The sequence below is a fragment of the Lepisma saccharinum genome, chromosome 25 (assembly GCF_977018435.1).
Source record: "Lepisma saccharinum chromosome 25, izLepSacc3.1, whole genome shotgun sequence".
Taxonomy (NCBI): Eukaryota; Metazoa; Arthropoda; class Insecta; order Zygentoma; family Lepismatidae; genus Lepisma; species Lepisma saccharinum.
In genome coordinates this window covers 54,456,001-54,470,382 of record NC_139253.1, presented here as the reverse complement: position 1 = coordinate 54,470,382, position 14,382 = coordinate 54,456,001, and the positions used below count along the sequence as shown (strand labels likewise).

The 14,382-nt window shown below is 38.4% G+C and overlaps 1 protein-coding gene across 2 annotated transcripts in view; it reads right to left on the bottom strand.

Annotated features, from left to right (window-relative positions):
- sdt (MAGUK p55 family member stardust) overlaps positions 1-14,382 on the bottom strand; it is a 225,424-nt gene that overhangs the window by 116,497 nt on the left and 94,545 nt on the right. For both annotated transcript variants that reach the window (XM_083111502.1, XM_083111501.1), the window contains exon 4: positions 4,306-4,741. In XM_083111502.1, coding sequence (XP_082967628.1) covers positions 4,306-4,741 — 436 coding nt within the window. The remainder of the gene's footprint in view (positions 1-4,305; positions 4,742-14,382) is intronic.

Below are 14,382 nucleotides of genomic sequence, written 5' to 3'. Positions count from 1 at the left end.
GGTACGACAGTTGTCACGGGAAACTTGAAGAGGGTTTGTTAATCATTTGAAAATACTTCCTCCTTTAAGGTGCCCTTTTTGGCTATATTGCACAATCGACCCTTGTGTTTTACCATTTCGGCATAAAAAAATATATATATGTTCACTCGTAGTACTTAATTCGAGCTTCGATTTGGCACTGTGCATTTTTCAATTAGATGTTCCTGTTCTGTGAAATAATACAAACTTTCTTAAGCCCGCTTTAGACGAAAGCCTTTAGCTTAGAATTTTTCTTAACATTTACGCCACGACCAAAATGCTACCGTGTAAAGCGACAAATTTTATGGCATTTCAGATGCCATGGCATATTTCATGGCATTTCTCAAGGATAGGATCGATCCCATTTCCGTAGCATTTTTCGTAGCATAACCAATCAGAAGCAACTTCTAGGTCACGAGTGCAGGTGTAATGGCGGACGCGCGAGATGTAAACAATGTATCACTTCACATTTTTAAAAGCCGATAACTATTCAACCGAGAGGAATAACGTTTCATATAAAACAATATTAGGTACAAAACAATGGCGTTCCATAAATATATACTTTACAACATTTACTGTGCACATATGGAATAATATTTTAGTTGTTTCAATTGTAAACACCCTGCACTCAGCATAGATGCTGTAACTAGACGTGTCTTTCGTGCTGTATATGTTATACATTGTAATCGCATAAACTTGCCGAACTTTTATATGAAATTCTTCCTTGTAAAGTACAATCTGCTATAAGATTTTTGGAAGCACTTTCGTAGCATTTTATGCTAGCAAAAATGTTCAACGAAATGCTTTTGTCTAAAGCGGGCTCTACATTACTTACCATAGCTTCTTTCCTGTATCCACATTCATGTTCTAAACATACACTATTGCCAGATCAAACTTTGTTTTTTAACGTGGATATAGATGCTAATTTCCACTAAGATTCAACTTTCCTTATTTCGTGTTTTCATCCGTATTTATGATTTTCATTTTACTTTTGGATATAGAAGTTTCTATTTTTTAATAGCTGTAAATTATGTTCGTGATTTTAAATTGTTTTCTTCAATTTGTTTGGGAAATATATGGTTTTTGGTTATTTTATTGTTCAAAGTTGTCTGATCGTTGTGCGGTAAGGGAGAGCCTGACTTCACTTGTCTTTCTTATCGCACATGAGGACAACCTTGCGTTGTGACGTTTCTCGAGGAATGCCTACGTTGTTAGGTTAGGTCAGTTAGATTTGGTTCTCTTAGCATAAATACACTGTAAATGTATTATTTATGTTCAGCTAACTAAACGTAACAACCCTTACGTAACAAATTAGGCATTTAACTTACATCTTCACGCAAATTAGGCGCATTATGTTTCATTTTTAATGTAGGGTCCTCACACTTAAAACTATGTTATTTTTTCCACTTCCGATTGTTTCCTCAACATAAATCCTACATTTCTGGAACCCTTGATTCATACCCTTTCCAACGACGTATCATACATATTTGTATTAGGAAGGGTCGATTAGCCATCCTTACCCCATTTTTGAGTACCCAGATCAAAAAGTTAAAAAGTTGCAAATTAATAAAAAAAATAATAAAAAAACGTGCGCAAGATTTTATAAATTCAATTGTTTTCAATGAAAATACCGTTATAACATTTGTGACTTTCATGTATGCATGGAATGTATCTAAACGAAAGATAATTATCCCTTCGTTGCTAGGTAGATTTCAAGGCTAGGTAAACTCCACAGATCGAGGCTTGATCGAGAAAAGAACGTGTCAGTTTCGTGGAGAACGATGCTTCAACAAATTTCAGAATTAAAAATTTTGAGTTTTCCGCCTCTGACAAATTCATATCAGTTCTACTCTTATTTGTGTGTTAATATATCGAAACTCGTGTTAATTTTATCTGTCATAACTAATTATTTTTACTCGGCCTAAGGAGCACGTGGTGTAAGGGATTATCAGCTAATACGATTATCGATACAGCATCGTTTTAACGTGGAAACAGCTCCAAGTGGAGGGGGCGCGAGGATGGAATCCCCCGGCTAGGAAATATGCTCAAAACATATACCCACCACCTGTCTCATTGTCCCTAAGTTGAGCCCCAATGCTCAACAAGCATCACCCCACCTAACAGATTCAGGGACCCATATTCGAATCCTGGGTAAGGCATGTGCCCCATCTATTTTATTATATCTCAATTTTCATTCCCGTCGTGGTAGAAAATAGTTTCTATCTAAAATATAAGAATTTCTTGTCTACGCCAGTGACCTTAAGAGTAGTTAGTTGGAATCGTAATTTTCGGGGGGGGGGGACTTTGGTATTATTGAATTATGGTAATTTAACACCGATTTTCTCTCTCTTAGGTTAATTTCTTGTGACGATGAAGATTTCTCCATCAAAATTGGGGTCCTTAAAATAATATAAAATTCAACATGTATATATTTTTCTAAAATACATTTTAAAAAGTTTACACCATGTTGCAAAATGTGCGATAAGGTGGACGAAAGGGGGAATCAGGATATATTTCCTTAGTAATTCATTTTCTTTAGCTGGTTCAAAGTCACTTTTGCCACTAGCTGCGCCATATTTAATCCGTGTGATGAACAAAAAGAATAATTTAAGGGGGAAATCAGGTAAGTGTTCAGTAAATAGGACAGTAATAGACACGCTGTCGTAATTAAATACTTTATGAGGATTATGGCATGATCTGGGTGGGAACGCGCCATTGACCTTGGGGAGGGATGGGCATCCCTGCCCAAAGCACTCGTCCACGGAATGAGGATGGGGATGAATAATGATGATGATATGATAGGACAACAATGTCACGTCTGATTCTCGAGCGCTGTACCTTCGAAGACTGGATGGAGAGTCTGACAATTAGGCGCACTTGGGGAAAATTCTGTCAAGATAAAACAGGCAACGCTGCTCACTTGCTACAAATTATTGTCAAATTTTTAGAAAGACCTAGGTCTCTTGGGTAACTAACTGAAAAAGAGCCTCTTTCGAGTAAAGAACCTGTCGCTTCATCCCAATCGTAAGGTGACCACACTGGTGTGGATTTGATGATTTGATTTATTTTATTTTACTTCGCGTTTTGGGCCTCTTGACTAATTTGCGAAGATGGGGATGAATGATGAAATTGATGAATGGACATTCACAAACAACCATGCCCGAGCGGGATTCGACCCCGGGACCATTGGACTGGTATGGAGTTATCAGACAAACATTGAGAAACACACAAAAGTAATATCAATTGCAATAATAATTGTATCGGCCAGTAAGATTAACACACATTGTTCTCTCACTTCTTTGTATATAGTACACAATGTAAGTTATCTTTTTGTCTGAGATAAAACTCCAAATCAATGGTACAGTTTGATTTTTTTTCAATGGGGAGAAGTAGGGCAAATAGAAAAACTATACATTTACACACCATAATGACAAAGAAAAATCTAGAAAATATTACTATGGATTTAAACTAACGGTACAAGAGTACATGCAACAATAATAAATAAGCACTGGGTTTACTAATTGTTTAGATGAAATCGTCTGCCAACTGCATATTATAATCAATATCTTATAACAGTAACGTCATTGAGATTAACTACACAATGCACAGTGCAGATGCAAACCTTATCCCGTGTTCAATATGAGTGTGTACAGTAGCGGCGATTGGCTGCTAAAACTGAGGAGGGCAGTTAACTTTCTCTTTGTAAACAAGGCCACAGTGTAGGGGGGAAATGGCAAAAAGTGGGGAGGGGAACTGCCCCCTAAAATCCAGTAACTATTCTTGAAGCATCGATATAGTATGTAAATTATACACAAAGCCTCCTTGACAGTAAAAAATTAGCAACTAGAGGGGTTTCAAAACGAGCGGCTAGAGACAGCCTTACCAACTTGGAAATACATGCTACCAGCACCAAACCGGACCTGCCTAACCTATCCACATATGCATATAACAGCTTAAATATAAAAAAATAAACTGCCTAACCTATTTGCATGGTTATTTCTGCTATTATATGCCAACGTGGATAGGTTAGGAAGGTCAGGTTTGGTGCAGTTAGCATACAACTTCTAAGGTGCTAGCCGCTCGTGTTTGAATACACATTTCAAATGAAATTTCAACCATTTTGCAACGACACTCTTGTCTCCTACCTGTACACTTAGTGGAATTTCTAAACATGCTCTTTCCAAGAGAAAAACAACACTGCAAAGTGTGCCGAACCACAGTTATCAGATGAAAAGCAAGCAACGCTTCCGGAAGAAAGAACAAGGCAAAAGCAAGCAAGGCACTTACCTGGTATTTCCTTATCCTATCGAGCTGTTCCTTGGTGGGCGTCGCCTCGTCCACAGATCGCGGCGGCGTCACGGCGCTGGTCTTCCGCGTAGGCACCTGCGGCGGCTGGGCCCGGTTCACGAGTCGACCGTCCTTCTCGATCTTGAGGTGGTCCCTAGGCGGCGGGACCGGCTTGCTCACGGAGCCGTTGGCCGGCGCCCCCTTCTTCGCGGTCGGCGTGTAGCCCCCCCTGGCGGCAGACTTCGGGGGCGGGTACCGGGGGGGCGTTTTGGTTCGGCCGACGAAGGACTCGGGCACGTCCACGGCCATCTCCCGGTGGGGTCCGTTCTCCAGTTCCACCATGCTCATCATACTTGCATAGCCCTCGCCCGAATCCGCGGACGGCTGGCTGGCCACCAGGTCCTCCTGTTGCACCGCCTCCCCAAAACTGCGCCTCCTGCAAGGATGGAAACAACACGCATTGAACATAACTCCCACCGAAGCACACATGGTCATACGCCAAGACATTCAACGGTATTCAAAATAAAGGTACGCTGGATGTGTCTGTCGATTATAGCTTTTTTTCGCTGCATTTTACTTCAGTACGGAACACCACAACACTGCAAACTAAAAACACCACCGACTAGAGTAATCCTGAGCGACATCGTTTCCTTTCGACTTGTGTACACGCACTGCAGAAACGAACAGCACTTCACAGAAAAGAACCCGTCATTAATTCAGGTGCTGCTCCTAGGATGCGCCAGCTACGTGTTAACAGCCAAGGCTGCTTGTGTAATCCTTTACGATCTCTCTCATGACGACACCCGGCGATAACAATACAGTCAGCTGAACAACAGTGCACGTTCTGCCTTAACTCCCGTTTAGTCATGTGATAAGAAACGAGGGGAGGTTCCAACTGAAAGTCTTCTAAGCTTTACGCTTGGCTGATGTTGCCAATTTACCGCCTCGCGTGAGACGGGGCTTCTGTCTGCATACTCGCAGTGCAGCCAGATAATTGCACGGGGAGATGTGGCAACGCCGGAATACTTGGCATTATTCGTTGCCCCACTTATCATATGTACCTGTCTAATCTACAAGGCAATTTTTCTTTTCCTGAAAAAAGGTAGCCCAGAGAAGAATAACAATTTATCGAAAACAAGTCGTTTCAGAGGCAGAAAACATGCACAACGCAAGAATGTAGGTTAGAAGTGAGAGAGACTGAACATCTGGTTTCCTTCGGAACCAACGTAAACCATCGTCGCTCTGGCCAGCTGATATACAAGAGGACACACCCCCCTTAGACGCCTCCCCGAAACTAATATGCAACACAGACAACACTTCTTGAAAATCAAACAAAAAGGAAATCCGAACTGGTACGTCACAGGTGGTTCAAATTATCGCACTGCAACTTGCAATATCATATTTCGTATTGACTGACATGATTGGCATTTGTTTGTGCCTCTATAAAAACTTCACACTTTGAATGTGGTTATGACACTGCGATTCACTGAGAAACTTCGTTTTATGTTCATGAGATTTATATTTTGTAATTATTATAATTATGCTGTGTTTAGGTGAATTATTATGAGACATAACATAATCAAGCTGCGAGGAAGAACAACAAACATGTTCACTACATGTTTATTGCGATAGAATTGAATTAATGTTTGGACGCCATGTTGTACAAATCTTGAAGGATTATTAAACCACGTTTTGTGTTTTATGTACACTGGGATGCACAAGTATTGCTCTGCAAACTGTTCATTGCTGTTTTTCATTAATTTTTCTCTTAAATCCTGTGTGTTTTTAAGAAATAGATTTTGAAGCATGCTGGTGCACAGGTTGTCAGCAGCTAGTTTGGCAATTTGTTTCAATTCTTGAAGTTCTAATTGTGTAAAACAAGGGAAATAAACATGGTGATGGACAATTTGCTTCGTAGTACTTATGCATCACAATGTACATTGTGTATTTTGTTTCGTCTATCCATGTTTCGCTTGTACATCAGCATTCTTACTCCTGGGACGTTTCAAATTAATTTTAATATTTATATTATTTGAGTGAATAATATAGGAAGTCAACTCTATATTTAATTTAAAGCAATAGTGTCATTTTAAATATACATACACCGCTCTATATTTCCTACAACAATAATAAAACCAATAAATTAGTTTTATTCATTTTCAGTCCAATATATGTTCAGATAGGATAATCGAGATTGAACCTACAGTTTAATGTGGAATCCAAACTACTATGCAATGTTCCAGCGGCCCCTTGATTAACAGGTAAGTCAATTTACACTCAGAATTTTGACTTCATAATGAAAAGGGTAGATATAAGAGTTGAGTGACGTAGCTGTTTTAATATTTATTCTCTACACTTGCAAGTTTGATTAATGTGTGAAATCGTCTTGAGGTTTTTCGCCTTACTTTGTAGCTAGAGGTTACTCTTTAAGACAGAAAGTTTCGAAGCAATTACATATTACAGTGAATAGTTTCAGGCGAGTGTTTACGAATGTGCGGCGGAAATGTGGACTTTACATTAGACCATCAGAAGCAAAAACGTTTACTTGCGATAGTACATCAGTTACTTAACATAGCTTTACCATCTCTTAGCTTAATCGGGGCGATGAGGATGACTGGTGGTACGATGAAATAAACGTAAAACAATGGAACGTCCATGGGCCGGCTGGAGGTCGAACATTTCACTGTCAAGTGAAATGTAAGGGGGATTCCCAGTCTTGCTGGAAAGCTTTGCATATTTGTTTAAAGTCCACTTTGTGTCCCCCAGATATAGACTAATCGGGACTGGACCTACAGTTTAAAGTGGTCTCCGAAGCACCACCATCTGTCTCCACCGGATATCGAACCCAGGACCCCTTGATTACAAGGCAACGACATTACTACTACCCATCGTGGAGGCCCCGATGCTGGAAAGCTTCTTGAATATGATTACCGTTGTTCTATGCTCTTGCAATAAAATAAAAGTGCCTGCTCTTAGTGTACTGACGGTTTACATTTGAATACTATCATGACATTTGGCACAGGGCATCCGTGTGGTGATTTAATTAAAGTACCATTGTGACCAAAGTCGACTGTGGGGATGAGGGTGGGAGTTAAATGGCTGATTTGGGGGTGCAACTGAAACAATTGTGGAGTATGCAGACTTATTCTCTAATGAGCTAATCGAGAAACCGAGACTCAATTCGACTTTCTCTCCAGAGAAGGCGAGAGTCAAATTCTCGACTAACTACTACCCTTACGAGAATCATGGTATCGTCGCGATTAATTCAAGAGGTAGAAGAGTGACGTAAATGTAAATTGAATGACATAAAATAACGTAAATGGTATAGACTCTCATGGTCACGCCACTGCCCTCCCCCATTCCATTGATTGATTTTATTTTACTTCGCTGATGATATTTTCTAAGCAACCATTCCTGCAGTCGTGGAGGGACATTCTGCATCCCTCGACGACTGCAGGAATGGTTGCTTTGAAAAGGTCGTCATCTACTGAACGTCATCATCAAGTCATAAACCTACCCGTCTCTTCAGGGTTATGTAATTTTGTAATGACATCCTGTGTCATGGACATCATGGACATGGTCCATGATTAAATCTCTTGCAACTATTTATTATCTTCCCTATACCTCAGTTTCATCATGTCCCGTCTCTTTTACACACACTTTACTTAAGAAGGAGGGGTGTAGTGAGGAAAGGACGCGAGAGAGAGAGAGAGAGAGATAGAGAGCGAGAGTTGAATATAAATATACGTGCCTGAGCAGGTTTCTTAAGGTAATTTTTATGACCTACAAATCACCAAAATATGCAAAATAAAATATGCTCATGACCTAAAATAGTACAAAATATGCACTACAATTTGAAAAATATGCACTTATAACTGGGCTGTTTCAAACATCAATATCTAAATGCCGAGATATTTTCACATTCGTACTATTTTTAGTTCACTTTATAGGCCCTAAGTTGCAATCCACAATGAATCCTTTCTGTAAATTTTCAAATGAAAATGAAAAACATTTTTCTGCAGTAAAAACAAAAAAAGTGTGAACCTAGGAGTAAGAACGAATCCACTTCCAAAATGACTGCATATGTCTTGAAAAAGCGAAAATATGCTGACCGAAATTCCATCAAAATATGCTCTATCGTGCAGAAATGGCAAAATATGCCCTTAAGAAGCACCTTAATTTAATTAGTTTCTTCATAATATGAATTTCTACATATTTAGGGAACACATCACCCTTATCAAAATAAATATGCTAAGTCATGAAAATCCTTGCCCTAGTAATTATGAATGAAAACGCATGCGTTTCCACTGGGAAGTGTCTCCAAGCGTGACTGCCCTAACTGCAAATATGGATCTCTGCTTCTTTTTTGTATGGAGTTTTCCTTTGGTTGCGAATCTCTCTTAGGAAGCTTTCACACTGAAGTGACAAGCGACACGGGCGCCTCCAGATGTAAAAAAAAAAAAAAAAAAAAAAAAAATCAGACACTGCGCGATCAACAGATCGATGTGGCACGACGCACGCTAGAAAACTGCCAAGTCCGAGCGACACATGTAGCTTGTCGTGTCGCTTAGGTACGAAAGGTTGCATTTATTTCTGAAGGTATGCTTCCAAGTAACATGTTTCACCATGGACATCGCCACAAAATATTTTAGGAGAGGGGTTAAGGCTTTCGACAAAACCGAATCTCAGAAAATATAACAATTACTGTTATCTTATAAACGAATATTATTTCTATTATCTATTTATTATTGTTGTTGGGAGATTTCTACTCAATCCACCAGATGAGTGATCATCCATCCAAATGATTTTCTTTGTTTTCTTGCATTCCATAAGTTAATATACTGAAATAAATAGTTATTCTAATTTGTTATTAACTTTTATAGACATCGTTTAAGAATAATCTTTGAATTTTAGAGGAAAATTTCGGCCAAAAACATTTTGTTGATTAACCCCCTTAAATAGAAGTATCATTTATTGAATTTTGAACTCCAATGGCTTAATTAATTGATAGATTTGTTTTATTTTACTTCGCGTTTTGTGCCACTTTTGACTAATTTGCGAAGACGGGGATGAGACATGATAATATGATGAATGGACACTCACAAACATCCATGCCCAGGCCGGGAATCGAACCCGAGACCCCCGGCGTCGTAGCGCGATGTGCTAACCACTCCGCCACGGAGGCCGCACCAATGGATTAAGTGGAACAATACGAAAATATGATGTTTGAACCTGATTCCTACATTTTCCACTAATTTCTCTAGTTTTTACTTTGGTTATACTGTTAGAATACTAATTTACTGAACCTTAAGTCTTATCAACTTCTTTTGTAAAATTGAAGTGAACAATGCCAATTTTCATGGTTGGTCGACTGGTCGCCCTGTCGAGTGTCGTTTGTCACTTCCGTGTGAAAGATGTCTTAATCTGTGTCCTTAGGGGTGTAGTTCTTTTGCTGTTTTAGCCTTTACTTTCACCCTAACTCTTTTAAATATCATTCCTGGGCTGGAGTCTGGACTAGTATTTCTGTGTGCTGGGAGGTTGAAAGAGGCATCGAAGAACGGGCTTGTCATTGCCTCTCCTGATCAAAATACGTTGAAATTCTTGTAAATTATAACAATACCATCATACCTGTAACACGAACAGTGTGATCCTTGGAAAACTGAGATATTCTTTGTGCTACCCCAAAGTACAAAGTATGTTCAGTTACACGGTCAACGTGTTTAGACCAGTGTTGATTCCAGCCACTTCACGGGGAGATATCATAGGCATCAAATTACATTACCAATAAAACAGTACTAATATTTTTATATTTCCCCTTGCTTCTGATATGTAATTAAAATAAGTATAATTAGGTATAATTAACGATCATTTTAAGAATGAAATTATGAGAATCTGTAAAATAATATTATAGCATGTAATAATTTACACATTAGCCGGGCCCCGTGGCGGTGTGGTTAACACAACGCACTACGACGCCAGGGGTCCCGGGTTCGAATTCTGGCTTAGGCATGGATGTTTGTGAGTGTCCATTCATCAATTTCATCACATTATCACTCATCCCCATGTTCGCAACTTACCCAAAAGTGGCACAAAAAGCGAAGTAAAACAAAGCAAATCAATCAATCAAACAATAATTTACATTTTCAGTAAAGTTATATATGGCGTCTAGACTTTCTACAGCATATCTGTGGATGACATCGTCAATGAAACTTTCTGTGGGTTCTTCCCCCAGCTGACACCTTCCTACCTACCTCTCCCTCTCTCTCTTTTACCTTCACACAAGCTTGAAGCGTATCCTGATCCATCCGAACGGACTATAATTTAAATTCGTTCATTATTTTGATTGCTTATTAGTTATTACTAGGGCTTGGAAGTTGAAGACCTATAAATTGCCAAAAAAAGATCTGTGTATATATAAAGGACGTAAAAACGGAAAAAATGACATATAAATGTGATCCAAATTAATTAATAACTTCAGTTTTAACCTCCCCAGCCCCTTCCTCTGCGCGGCACCTTGAGATCTTTGCAGGCGTGTGCTGTCTGGTCGTATACACCGTGCTGAAAGCTTCAAAACAAGAGAAAGTTGCCACTTACAGAGCGACCTTCCAGACAAGTTACGGTTAAAGGATCTTGTACCGTACCTGCTTCAGTCGTCCAAAAATGTTTTTTTCTCTAGTTTCAGGGATCGGTTCAAATATATTTATTTCTCGCTTTTTTTTTATTTCTTTACTACAGAAAGGATGTTTAAGAGGTGATGAACTGATGATGAATCGAATTGAGAATGGGCAGTAAAAACGAAGTCGAAAAAAGGTAAAGTTGCAAAAAAAAAAGCCGTTAAGACCTTAAAAAGGACCAATAAGCCAAAAAATGCCGAAAAAGGACAAATAAAACCCACCTTTTTCTGGCCTACAATGACCCAAAATGAACATATATTATGTTTGGCCTCGTCTTCGGACACTAGGAGAAAAAAAAAGATTTTTCCTCAACTTCCGAGCCGTAGTTATTACTATGAAGGAAAAAAAACACGTTTTATGTTGAATAAAAGGAATGAACGAAAGCCAAAATGAACATGGTTGCCAAATTTCTTAGCCATTGTCGAATTCACTGTAAGGTTACTTAAATTTTCAAGGGGGAATTTTCCCCCGGGCCACCACCTGGATTCATCACTGATTTAAACGTACTCAGTTCTAGTTTTCAAGTCTGCTGAAGACAATCAAAATACGGCTTATACGAAATCCATAATATCGAATGATTTTTATATTATTTTACGTCGGCTTTCTGCTTCTTTAGGCTAATCGCGACGATGGAGATGACTAGTGATTAAATGAAATTAATGAAAGGGACACTCGCAAAGAACCCAGGCCGAAACTTGAACTAATAAATCTCGCGCCCCTTCATTGCTTCTGTCGTGAATGACCTTGGATGAGAAACTGATCAGATGTGTGAACGAAATAAAAAAAGATGAAGAAACAATATATCTGATATGATTAGTCCTTATCAATGATCTTTTCCTACTGCTATTTGCTCATATTTCCTCTATCCTATGCTATATCAAGTGCAAACGGTCACATGTGATAAGATAAAGAGTTATCAAATACCTGATATACTACTCATATAGTGTATATTACAATTGGGGATTAGGCTGACTGATACGGGCATGGAATGTTATCGATAGGAACTTTCAAACTTCATTCTCTCACATACACATGAAGGGGTACGAGGGAAAATTCCCCTACTGGTTACTGTACCTCCCCTCTTTTTTTTTCTTTGCAAATATCACATTACACATACAAGGTAAAGTACGCAAATAAGAGACAGGTCCCTAATAAGGGACACTTGCTTAACGTCTCAAGTACAGTCTGCTATTTTGTCGGCTACTATGGGAACTCAATGCTTGTGCTTCGAAGGCGTCTTTGACGTCAGTTGAAAGTGAGAAACGAAGCTGAGAGCAGGCAGAGTTATTTGCACAATTTTAATTTTTGTAGTGGTTTTTATTGAGGAAAAGAACATCAGTTAAGGTAATCTGCAACAAATGTATTTCTTTAAATGGGGAACCGCCGAAGTATTAAAAAAGGGAGGAACCCCTGAATATGCCCAGCCTCCACGCATACATTCAGGGGTATGCGCTTATGTCCTGGTGCCTGAATATTTAAATCTAATGCGTCAGTTCCGCGAAAGGTTATACGGTTCCCCCGTTTTCTTTTTGCTCCTTTTTGTTTATAATTATTACACAAGTATTACTAATTCTACCAAATTGCTAACAAAATGTTACTTATAATAGGATAGATTACAATTTTGATCTGAGGCAGTCATTTTAGTTTTATTTATTGCGTTCCCTAATAAGACATAGCTAGGGGTAAGAGATACTCTCTCTTTCTTAGAACCTTATTTTCGTTATATATCTAACAAAAAGCTTAGGTAATAACTAGGAATTGTAGCTTTCCTGATGACGTGATTCGAACAAGTGTTCTCGGGTAATAACTTCCGTGCATTTTTTCGATTCATGCTCCATTTTCATGAAAAAAAACCCTTCAATGTAATTGTTAATTTTCTCCTGATGTAGACCTAAGTGAACGTATTTTTATTCTATTAAATGTGATTTAAGCAACCATTCCAGCAATGAATAATCCGATATTGAAATAGAATTAATCGATTCTAGTGACTCGGAATATGGAGGAAATGATGATGCAGAGTGTTTAATTTGCACTGGATTTTTTAAGACACCAGGAGGAAGAAATGGGCCGAGTTCAAAATGTTGTTGGACACACAAAGACTACGGCGGTGATGAAGAACCTTACATTTGACCAACCTGCTCCAAACAGCGCAAATGCAAGATAAAGGGGTCCAGCAAAATAATTATACAAGTTAATCAACTCAATATTAAAATATTTATGAAAAACTTTAATTTCACCTGCATAAATGTCAAATAAAGAGTAAGAATTTGCTGTTGATAAGATTTAGACCACTATTGCATTGGTCCCTTCAATTTTAAATGTTCCTAAATTTATTAAAGTATATATGATTTAACAGTGTTGTGCAGCTGATTGGGACTAGTGGCGTACGAAAGGGGAGTTACCGGGTTTACCCCCCCTTGAGCTCTTGAAATATTATGGAAAATGCTATAGAAAAATCTTTAAAATGGCTAATTTATCACAGTCAAAGATCGGCGACAGTAATAATATTAATAATAACAACAACAATACTACTACTAATAATTTGAACTATTATTCCCATGCAGCATGGAGAAAAACACATTCCAAACACACGGGCACAAGCGTCTTTAATAGTGAATGCTTTGAAAATAAACACGAATCCTTGAAAATTAAATATGAGCGCAACTATGATTTAAAGAATCTAGGACAATAGACAATTGCGATAAAGCCAAAATCACGGACAATTGCGATGATTTTGACGGTGATGGTCATTTTACAAATTAATTGTAGGACAAATTCCGACGATCAGGACCTAACCTAACCAAAGGCGCCACAGAACTAATAATGCTGTAGAAGGTTGGAACAACAAAATAGATAGGTGGCTTGGAAGACCACATCCAAAAATAGGGTCATTCCATGTCAAGTGAACCAATCAAAAACACCTGCCCATCTCTCATTTTATTCATACTTAGTTGTTATGAAGTACCACCTAAGGTAGAAAAAACTGCAAAATTGCAGATTTGTATCTGTTGTAGTTCTCCAGTTAAAACGCTCTGAAATATGGAAAAAGCACAATTTTCGGCACACATGAAATCACAAAAAAACTCATAAATCAAGCTAGAATTGACGTAGAAGGTTGAGATAAGAACCAAATTGTTGCTTTTGTTATGAGCATTAATTAGATATATCACATGACTACGTTTCAATTTTTTTTTCATGTCAAGGTCATTCAAACCTTTTTGAAAATCGAATTTTTCAAAAACTGCACATAGAAACATAGATATTTCAACATCAAGTCTTAGAAGTTTTGTTATGGGATCGCAATGGGATCATAGTTTTTGACATGTATAAACAAATACTATACACTAGGTAAGACCATGTGACACGGGAATATTGCAATGTAAATTCCATTCCTTTGTAAAGG